The 11,046-nt window shown below is 42.6% G+C and overlaps 1 protein-coding gene across 2 annotated transcripts in view; it reads left to right on the top strand.

The window, feature by feature from the left end:
- NDC80 (NDC80 kinetochore complex component) overlaps positions 1–6,029 on the top strand; it is a 48,743-nt gene extending 42,714 nt beyond the window's left edge. For both annotated transcript variants that reach the window (XR_016214130.1, XM_002713610.6), the window contains exon 17: positions 5,735–6,029. Coding sequence is in view for 1 of the 2 variants with exons in the window: in XM_002713610.6 (XP_002713656.1) it covers positions 5,735–5,872 (138 nt within the window). In the remaining variant the exon portion in view is untranslated. The remainder of the gene's footprint in view (positions 1–5,734) is intronic.
- Positions 6,030–11,046: the final 5,017 nt, after the last annotated feature.

Consider the following 11,046-nt stretch of genomic DNA (forward strand, 5'->3'; position numbering starts at 1 on the left):
ACCTCCAGAGAAAGAGACTAGGGAAAACAGCTGAGTTCAAGCTAAGCACAGGGACATCTTGCTCAACTTCTGTCTAGCAGAGGGAGGGACCAACACTCAGTCTGTGTCACAGCTTAATCTGAGAGAAGGGAGATAGCAGTGTTTACTCCCATTCCACTTTCCCAAAGGGGAAGCAAGCAAAGCTCAGGGTCCTAAGGCTGAGACAGTAGAGTCCAACCCATCGAAAGAGAGAAAAGGAGCCTGGTTTCTCCTCCCACACCAAGTCTCCAGCACATTGGGGTTCCCAGGAGTGATGTGAGCTCCCAGTGTCCTCACTGAGGTGCTGTTCTCCTAAGAGCTGTCTGCAGGCCCAATTACTATTATTAGTTTCTGTACTGTTCAGTATTTTTCAACAAAATCAGACCAAATTCAACAAATACTTAATGAGCATTTAATCTATACTACCCAAAAGTCATGATTAGTCAACATAAAATGCTTAATATCTTAAAGTAATAATATATGGAAAAAAGCATAGACAAACTTAGTATGAAGAAATTTTACAATAAATAATGAAGCTAAACTAAAGAAAACAGGATTTTAGTTCAATGGAATCTTTAGATGATATTTTTTTCCTTGCCAAAGTGTTTGTTTAAGCAGTTCCTAATTAGAGTCCTATCTTAAAGGCCCTATATGTCACTTGATATTCTAGGGTCAACAAACTACATCCTAAGGCTATTGTACCCACAGCCTATTTTTTTTTTAAAAGATTTATTTTATTTATTTGAAAGAGTTACAGAGAGAGAGAGGTCTTCCATCTGCTGGTTCATTCCTCAGATGGCCACAACGGCCAGAGCTGCGCCGATCCAAAACCAGGAGCCAGGAGCCTCTTCCGAGCCTCCCATGTGGGTACAGGGGCCCACGGACTTAGGCCATCTTCTACTGCTTTCCCAGGCCGTTTGAGTAGTGAACCAGCCAATGGAAAATACCTCTCTCTCTCTCCTTCTTTCCTCCCCCTCCCTCCCTCTCCCTCTCCCTCTCCCTCTGTTTCTCTATCTCACTGCCTTTCAAATCAATAAATCTTTTTTTAATATAAATTAAGGTATTCTCTACATTAAGAGAGAAATAATGAGCCACAACTAATAAAGAACTAACATTCAGATATGAGGGTACTTCAAAAAATTTCATGGCAAAATGGAATTAAAAGATAATGCAGAGGCACACATTTGGCACAGCAGTTAAGACGCTGTTTCGGATACCCACATCCCATATCCAAGTGCCTGGATTGGAGTCTGGCTGTGCTCTCTATTCCAGTTTCCTGCTAATGCACACCCTGGGACAGCAGGTGGCCCAAGTGGTTAGGTCTGTGTTTCCACATGGGAGACCCAGATTGATTTCCAGCTCTTGATTTTGACCCAGCCCAGTTCCAGCAGATGAAAGACTTTCTCTTTCCCCTTCCTTCCCTCTGCCTTTCAAATAAGTAAATAAAAGATAATACATATTTTCTACCTTTGTATGTTTTTTTTTTCTTTAAAGATTTATTTATTTGGAGGCTGGTACCGTGACTTAGGAGATTAAGCCTCCACCTGCAACGCCAGCATCCCAAGTGGGTGCCAGTTTGAGTCCCGGCTGCTCCACTTCCAATCCAGCTCCCTGCTGATGGCCTGGGAAAGCAGTGGAAGATGTCTCAAGTGCTTGGGCCCCTGCACCCACATGGGAGACCTGGAAGAAACTCCTGGCTTTGGATAGGCCCACCTCCAGCTATTGCAGCCATTTGGGGAATGAACCAGTAGATGGAAGACCTCTCTGTCTGTCTCCCTCTCTGTGTAACTCTCCTTCTCAAATAAATAAATAAGATCTTAAAAAAAAAAAAAAAAGATTAATTTATTTATTTGAAAGGCAGATTTACAGAGAGAGAGAGGAAAAGAGACCTCCCTCTGTAGGTCCCCTCCCTCACTGCTGGGACTGGGCCAGAAAAAAGCCAGGAGCCTGGAACTCCAACCGGCGTCCCACATGGATGGCAGGGGCCCAAGCACTCTGGCCATTTTGTGCTGCTTTACCAAGGTGCGTTAGCAGGGAGCTAGATTAGAAGCAGAGCAGTTGGGACTTGAGCCAGAACTCAGGATGCTGGCATCATCCCAGTTGGCAGTTTAACTCACTGCACCAGAACACTGGGCCCCATTTTATACCTTTTGAAGTATCTTCATATATAATTTATTTGAAAAATAAGTAAGTAGGCAAAAGATGTGAATGAAAATTTCACAAAAAATGTGGCCAATAAACATATGAAAAGATATACCACTCAGCATGTTTTCCAGATTCCTCTACTTTGTTGCAAATGACCAGATTTCATTTTTTTCTAGTGCTGTGTTGTATTCTATAGTACATATCCCATAATTTCTTTATCCAGTCTTCTGTTGATGGGCATTTAGGTTAATTCCATGTCTTAGCTATTGTGAATTGAGATGCCATAAACATTGAGGTGCAGACAGCTCTTTTATTTGCCAATTTAATTTCCTTTGGGTAAATTCCAAGGAGTGGGATGGCTGGGTTGTATGGTAGGGTTATATTCAGGTTTCTGAGGAATCTCCAGACTGACTTCCATAGTGGCTTTGCCAGTTTGCATTCCCACCAACAGTGGGTTAGTGTCCCTTTTTCCCCACATCCTCACCAGCATCTGTTGTTAGTTGATTTCTGTATGTAAACCATTCTAACTGGGGTGAGGTGAAACCTCATTGTGGTTTTGATTTGCATTTCCCTGATTGCTAGTGATCTTGAACATTTTTTCATGTGCCTGTTGGAGATTTGGATTTCCTCTTTTGAAAAATGTCTATTGAGGTCCTAGGCCCATCTCTTGAGTGGGTTGTTTGTTTTGTTGTTGTGGAGTTTCTTGATCTCTTTGTAGATTCTGGTTATTAATCCTTTATCAGTTGCATAATTTGCTGAGTCAAATAAGCCAATCCCAAAGGGACAAATATCATATGTTCTCCCTGATTGGTGACAACTAACCAAGCACCTAAAAGGAAACCTGTTGAAGTAAAATGGACACTATGAGAAACAATGTCTCGATCAGCCCTTGTCCTGACTGTCCAGGAACAACTTAATACTTTATCCCTTTTAGTATTTTTTTGTTCTACTTAATACCATTGGTTGAACTCTTTAATTAACACACAATTATTCTTAGTCGTTTAAATTTAACTGAAAAGTGATCCCTGTTAAATGAAAGAGTAGGAATAAGAGAGGGAAGAGATGTACAGTTCGGCACATGCTCACTCAGACTTACGCCTTAATGGTAGAACTAGAAACATACCAGGGGATTCCAATTCAATCCTATCAAGGTGGCATGTACCAATGCCGTCTTACTTGTTAAAGTGATCATCTTAAGTTCATAATTGATCAAAAAGCTAGGATTAAGTGTCAAAAGGACTGCATAAATAAGACCAATGTCTGCAAATAATAATTGATAGAATTTAAAAAGGAGAGAATGATCCTACATGGGAAGCAGGATACACAGCAGACTCATAGAATGGCAAATGCCCTAAACAGCACTCTGGCCTCAGAATCAGCCTTTAAGGCATTTGGATCCAGTTAAAAAGCCCATGAGAGCATTTCAGGCATGGAAAGCCAACACACTGTGGCCAAAAAAAAATGACTTAAATGAAAGATCTCTGTGAGATCCCAGCGGGAAGAATGGGCCATCAAAGAAGGCAGTACCTTTCTCTGAAGGGAGGAGAGAATTTCCACTTTGAATATGGCCTTGTCTAAATAAGATCAGAGTTGGTGAACTCAAGAGGCTTCCATAGCCTTGGCACCTCATGACAAGAGCCTTGGGTGATTACTGACGCCATAAATAAATAAGAGTGTCAATTGTTAGATCAACAACAGGAGTCACTGTGCATCTGCTCCCCATGTAGGATCTTTGTCCTTGATGTGTTGTACTATGCGAATTAATGGTATAACTAGTACTCAAACAGTACTTTATACTTTGTGTTTCTGTGTGGGTTCAAACTGTTTACATCGTTACTTAGTATATACTAAATTCATCTTCTGTGTATAAAGATAATTGAAAATGAATCGTGATGAAGAATGGGATGGGAGAGGGAGTGGGAGATGAGATAGTTATGAGTGGGAGGGAGGTTATGGGGGGGAAAGCCGCTATAATTCAAAAGTTATACTTTGGAAATTTATATATATTAAATAAAAGTTGAAAAAAAATAAAAGAACTCAAGAAACAAATAACAGATAAAAAGATATTCCATTTTCCACACTCAAGAAATTGGGGGAATAATCAAAGTTTCATAATACTAAATGCCAACCTGGTTGTAGAGAAAAGGAAAGTTCTCACTGCTAGAGATTGTAGAAATTTTAGAAAGTAATTTGACAGCCCTTAGTAAACCTTAAGTGTACATATCTTTGTGGTTCCACTCTACTTGCTCTGAAGAATGTTTGTGTGCTAGGGGTCTTGATTTAATAGTGCCCCTCAAACTTCATGTGTAGCCAGAATCTCAGAATGTGACTTTATTTGGAAGTAAGATCTTCACAAATGTGATTGGCTAAGATAAGATCATAGTGGATGACCCCAAATCCAATCTGTGATATCCTTATAAGAAGGCCATGTCGGGACCAGCGCTGTGGCATTGGGGATAAAGCCTTCACCTTCAATGCTGGCAAACCGTATGGGCACCAGTTGGAGACACAGCTGCTCTGCTTCCAATCCAGCTCTCTGCTACGGCCTGGGAAGGCAGTGGAGGATGGCCCAAGTGCTTGGGCCCCTGCACCTTCATGGGAGACCCAAAAGAAGCTCCTAGCTTCAAATTGACCCAGCTCTGGGCATTGTGGCCATTTGGGGAATGACCAGTAGATGGAGGATCTCCCTCTGCCTCTGGCTCTCTGCAACTCTGCCTTTCAAATAAATAAATAAATCTTTTAATAAAAAAGAAAAAAGGAGGAGGAGAAGGCCATGCGGGGCCCAGTGCTCTGGCTTGTTGGGCTAAGCCTCCACCTACAGTTCAAGTCCCAGGTGCTCCTCTTCTGATCCAGCTCTCTGCTATGGCCTGGGAAAGCAGTGGAAGATGGCCCAAGTCCTTGGGCCCCTGCACCCGCATGGGAGACCTGGAAGAAGCTCCTGGCTTCTGGCTTCAGATCGGCCTGGCTCCAGCCATTGCAGCCACTTGAGGAATGAACCAGTGAATGGAAAACTCTCTCCCTCTCCCTCTCCCTCTCCCCCTCTCCCCCTTTCAAATAAATAAATAACTCTTTATTTAAAAAAAAAAAAAAGGTACTACTAAACTAATACAGTCATGTGTCACTTAACAACAGGGACATATTCTGAGAAATGCAACATTAGGGGATTTTCTCATTGTGTGAACATCATAAAGAGTGTACTTATACAAACTAAGATGTCACTAGGTGATAAAATTTTTTGAGACCACAGACTTGTGTACCATCTGTCATTGAACATTTCTCAGCTCATGACTGTATAATATTTACAATTACATACATAACTGTGTGGTAAAATATAATGAAACATAAAAAACCATTCAGAAAAAAAATTCAGTTACATGGTTATCCCTGGGGAAGAAAAGAGGGCATATAATTAAGCGAGTGCACAAAAGGGGCCTATAGGTGAATACAGAGACTATTCTTTTTATTCCTGTTCATAACTTATAAATATTATACTCTTATTTGTGAATTTCATGATTAAATACTTTAAAAGAAGTTAATGTTTATATTAACAATTGTTAATTGTTTCCACTAGAAACATCTTGAGGAACAGATTGCTAAAGTTGATAGAGAGTATGAAGAATGCATGTCTGAAGATCTCTGGGAAAATATTAGAGAGATTGCAGAAAAGTATAAGAAGAATGCTGCTCTCCTAAAGGCCTCTGACGAATGAAGATAAAAATGTTGATTACCTTCTGTCTTTTAGAAACATAGTTCATTAGCTGAAAATATATACAGCCTGAAGGTCTAACTGGTTGGATTGTTATCTTTAGATTTGAAAGACCAGTTACACAGGTACCTTTAGCTAATAAAATTGTATCAGTAAAGTGTTTTTTTCTCTCTCGTTTTTGCCTAACTTCATGTAGTGAAAAAATAGATAGTATGGTCTAAACTAGCAAACTGTCAAGTGGGCCAAATCTGGTCATATCCATTCATTTACATGGTATCTCTGATGGCTTTTGAACTGTGTACATTTTTTTGTTGTTGGCATGGCATCTTTCATTCCATGTAATGATTTTAAGTTCCATACATGTCTTGTGTGTTAGTAGTTCATTCCTTTTTATATTTTAATAGTATCTTTTGAGGAGCAAAAGTGGAATTTTGATGAAGCCCAATTTACTGCATTTTTCTTTTGCACTTTCTGCATTTTGTGTAGCACTTAAGAAATCTTTGCCAATGTCATTGTGTTTTTCACCTAAAATTCTAGAAATTTGATAGTTTTGGCTACTGAATCAAAATCAAAATCCAACTATGTTTTAAAAAGATCCCCAAGTTGTTCATATGTACTCTAAAATTTGAGATGCACCACTATAGAACATGCTTATCTTTAAAACTAGCAACATTGAGGGAGACATTATTCCAGATACAAATTCCAAGAATTCTGGAGACTGAAAATATTTCAGAAATACAATTCAATGAAGAATATATACAGTAGATGGTATTAAATGTGAACAGGATTTGGCTCCCTAACCATAACGGACATTTAAGTCCTAAAGTCCTGGATTGATGGTACTTTTGGTAGATACTTGATCCAATTCCATTATCTAGGAGGAGGATGTGGTGGGAGGTCATTGGGGGTGTGTCTTTAGGAGGAAGTTCTCAGGAGAGGGTTGGTTTTACAAGCCTGTGTCAGGCTCATTTGCTTTTTCTGCTCTCTGGTTCATCAGGTGTTCCTTCTGTATTCATTCCACCATCAACCACCCTTATCAGATGCGAGACCATTGGGGCCACCTGACCTTGGGCTAACATCCGAAACTGTGAACCTAATAAGCTTTCCTTCTTAAGTAGCTTCTCTTGGGTATTTGTTATAGGGACAAAAAGCTAACTAATACAGAGGGTTACCTAGCCCTCATCTGAATACTTCCAGTGATAAGACGGTCCCAAATCGTTCATTACTTCCAAGTGTTTGATGTTTGAGTATGCTGCTTCTCGAAGTGTATCATACTGCCCCCCGCCCAAAATCTGCCTTCATGTAACTTCCTCTAGTTCCATCTTTTTGTCATCAAGTAATTGGGTTATCATAGTTTCCAGATCCGTTAAAGGGCATCAGTTATTTTTCATTGTTCATCTGTATGATCAAATCAGTCTTTCCCCAATTTTAAGTTCTTTATTGGTCCAGAGTCGTGACATAGTGGCTAAAGCCACTACCTGCAACACCAACATCCCATATGGGTGCCAGTTTGTGTCCTGGCTGCTTACCTCTATTCACTTCCCTGCTAATGGCTTGGAAAAAGCAGCAAAAGATGGCCCAAGTACTTGGGTTCTTGCCACCCGTGTGGGAGACTCAAATGAAGCTCCTGGCTTCAGCCTAGCCTAGCCCCAACTGTGGGGAGCCATCAGAGGAGTGGACCTGCAGATGGAAGGTCTTTCCCCACCTCTTTCCCTCTCTAACTCTGACTTTCAAATAAATCTTTTTTAAAAAGTAAACCCTGAGGCCAGCACTGTGGCACAGCTGGTTAAAACCCTGGCCTGTAGTGCCAGCATCCAGTTCGAGTCCTGCCTGCTCCAGTTATGATAATGCCCCCTGCTAATGGGCTTGGGAAAGCAGTGGAAGATGGTCCAAGTGCTTGGGCCCCTGCACTCACATGGGAGACCCTGAAGAAGCTCCTGGCTCCTGGCTTCAGATCAGCCCAGCTCCAGCCATTGTGGCCATTTTGGAAGTGAACCAGCAGATGGAAGACTGACTTTATCTCTGTAACTTTGTCTTTCAAATAAATAAAAAATCTTAAAAAAATTAAACTTTTTCCTTGCTTTCAATGTTAAAGCCTTGTGAAAATGTTTTCAAGTTTCTCATTTTTAATTTTGAAATAATTTGACTTTTTAAAAAGACTGAAAATACAAATAGACTTCTTCAAGCAAATTCACTAGCTAATATTTTACTACATTTATCATCATCTTTCCTCACCCCCCTTTTATTTCTCTTGACTCACTTGTAAGTTGCAAACAGGATATTTCCTGTTTCTATGATGATTCCCAAAAAGTGACTTTTAAATCTCATCATCCTTTCTTATTGATGTTCTACTGTAAAGGAGAACTTTCCCCTCACCATTTATTATATCAGTATATAAGATCCTGTATTATCAGTGGGTTGTTTTCTGTAACTATCACTTATTTTACTGTTTAAACTGTCCCAGATCTGGGGCCAGTGCTGTGGTGAAATAGGCTAAGCCTATGCCTGCAGCACTGGCGTCCTACATGGGTGTTGGTTCATGTCCTGGCTGCTCTACTACCAATCCAGCTCTCTGCTATGGCCTGGGAAAGCAGTAGAAGTTGGCCCAAGTCCTTGGGCCCCTGCACCCGCATGGGAGACACAGAAGAAACTTGGCTCTTGGCTTCAATCGGCACAGCTCCAGCCATTGTGGCCATTTGCCACAATGGGTTTGATTTGCCACATTTGCCACAGTGGGTTTAATCACTGCAGTGCCAGCATCTCCATATCAAGAGTGCCGGTTTGAGTCCTGGCTGCTCCACTTCTGGTCCAGCTTCCTACTGATGCAGAGCTATCCCAAGTACCTGGGAGACCAGGGTGAAGTTCCCGGTTCTGGCTTTAAGGCCTCAGACCGGACTTCTTCCCCGACTAACCTGCCACTGGGTGTAGGGTATGATGCAATCAGCCCTACTCATTTCAAACATCCTGCAAACCCTAGAGTGTTGTTGATCAGTGGTAGAAAAGATACAATGGAGCTTCAGTGCCAGATCTCTGGAATTGTAGAATAAATCATGCCATCCATGTAGAGAAGTGCACATACCTTGTGAGAAGAGTACATGGCGGCTGGCGCTACAGCTCACTAGGCTAATCCTCCGCCTAGCGGCGCCGGCACCCCAAGTTCTAGTCCCAGTCAGGGCACCGGATTCTGTCCTGGTTGCCCCTCTTCCAGGCCAGCTCTCTGCTGTGGCCAGGGAGTGCAGTGGAGGATGGCCCAAGTCCTTGGCTCTGCACCCCATGGGAGACCAGGAGAAGCACCTGACTCCTGCCATTGGATCAGCGCGGTGCGCCGGCCGCAGCACGCCGGCCGCAGCACGCCGGCTGCGGCGGCCATTGGAGGGTGAACCAATGGCAAAGGAAGACCTTTCTCTCTGTCTCTCTCTCTCTCACTGTCAACTCTGCCTGTCAAAAAAAAAAAAAAGTACATGGCATGTTATATAGGCCTTGGTAGAAATAGAACACTTGACTGAGCAACATTTTCTATCAAACAGTCCATCACAAGGTGGAGATGGTGCATCCAGGCACATCTGTCAGGTCCTTGGCACTGCCCAAGCAGGCAGTTGTGGTCCTCATTCCACCCTCCATGACTGTGCCAGTGCTCCCCAGTCTCCATGCATGTACATGGAGGGGCCCAGCTGGAAAAGGAAGAAAAAGTCCTGAGCTTAATTTATACATGAGTCATTTCATTCATATGAGGGGAAAACACTCAGCAGGTGTATTACAGCCACAGTCACAGGTGGCCCTGGAAGCCTGTGTCAGGGACAGTCTTCATAATGGACAAAACTATGAGCAGAGCACCTGCTCATCCACTATGTGTAGAAGGAAAAGTGGCCTGAGATGAGAAGACAAGGCAGATTCCTGAGCAATAGCCAATGGCCTGGCCTTGTGTTGGGGCCTAGAAGGGAAATTGCTGGCCAAAAGATAAGCAGCATCACCTGGAGTAGAGCCATGATGGATAAACATATGAGAGTGGTCACAAAGTGTGAAAACTTTTGTGTCACATGTCAACACCTGCCAGAAAACATCTACAACAGAAATGGTGCTGATAAAAATACTTGGGCCATTGAAGTTAAGCAGAACTTGTATGATGGGTCCCTATATGGAACGGGCATGCTGTAGAGATGGAAGCCACATGTAGACCCAATAGCAAGAATTCCCACCTACCAAGGTTGACCTAGTAACTACTACTTCTGAATGTTCATCAACACCAAAACAGAGTCGCTGATTCAGCACTATCCCTAGAGACCAACTGGCTAGTTGGGGGCCAGTTGACTTACATGAGGCCTCTTCCACACTAGAAGGGCCTACACTTCATCCTCACAAAGATAGGCCCCCATTCTAGGTAAAGGTTTTTCTGTCCTTTCTGAGCCTCAGGTCTCACCGTTATCTGGGGCTTGTTGAATACTTGATCAACAGAGCTTGAAATTCCACATACATAGCATCTGATCAGTGAAAGAAATAAAGGAGTGAATCCAGAACTGTGAGATCCACTGATCATATCACATACTGGTCTTCTAAGATCCTGTGACAGACTTCCAAAGAAGCATCTGAAAGGTCAACCTTGGAGGAAACTCTGAAGGAATAGGATATCATCCTACGGGAGGCAATATAATTATTAAATAAAACACCTATGGGCCGGCGCCATGGCTCACTTGGTTAATCCTCCACCTGCAGTGCTAGCATCCCATATGGGTGCTGGGTTCTAGTCCCAGTTGCTCCTCTTCCAGGCCAGCTCTCTGCTGTGGCCCAGGAAGGCAGTGGAGGATGGCCCAAGTGCTTGGGCCATGCACCCACATGGGAGACCAGGAGGAAGCATCTGTCTCCTGGCTTCGGATTGGCGCAGCGCACCAGCTGTAGCGGCCATGTGGGGGCTGAACCAGCGGAAGGAAGACCTTTCTCTGTCTCTCTCTCACTGTCTAACTCTGCCTGTCAAATAAATAAATAAATAAAACACATATGAATCTGTTACTCAAATAGGAAAGATACATGGGAGTTAGGATCAAGAAATGGAACCAAGAGTTGTTCCACTTCACATCACTCCTAGTAACGCACTAGGGGTTTAGTGTTTCACATCCACACAACTGCAGGATGGAAAATTTTGTTCCCTAAGGAAACATTCTTGCCAAGAGACACAACAAGGG

Source organism: Oryctolagus cuniculus, chromosome 10, assembly GCF_051225735.1.
Source record: "Oryctolagus cuniculus isolate XC-2025 breed Fujian yellow rabbit chromosome 10, ASM5122573v1, whole genome shotgun sequence".
NCBI classification, from domain to species: domain Eukaryota; kingdom Metazoa; phylum Chordata; class Mammalia; order Lagomorpha; family Leporidae; genus Oryctolagus; species Oryctolagus cuniculus.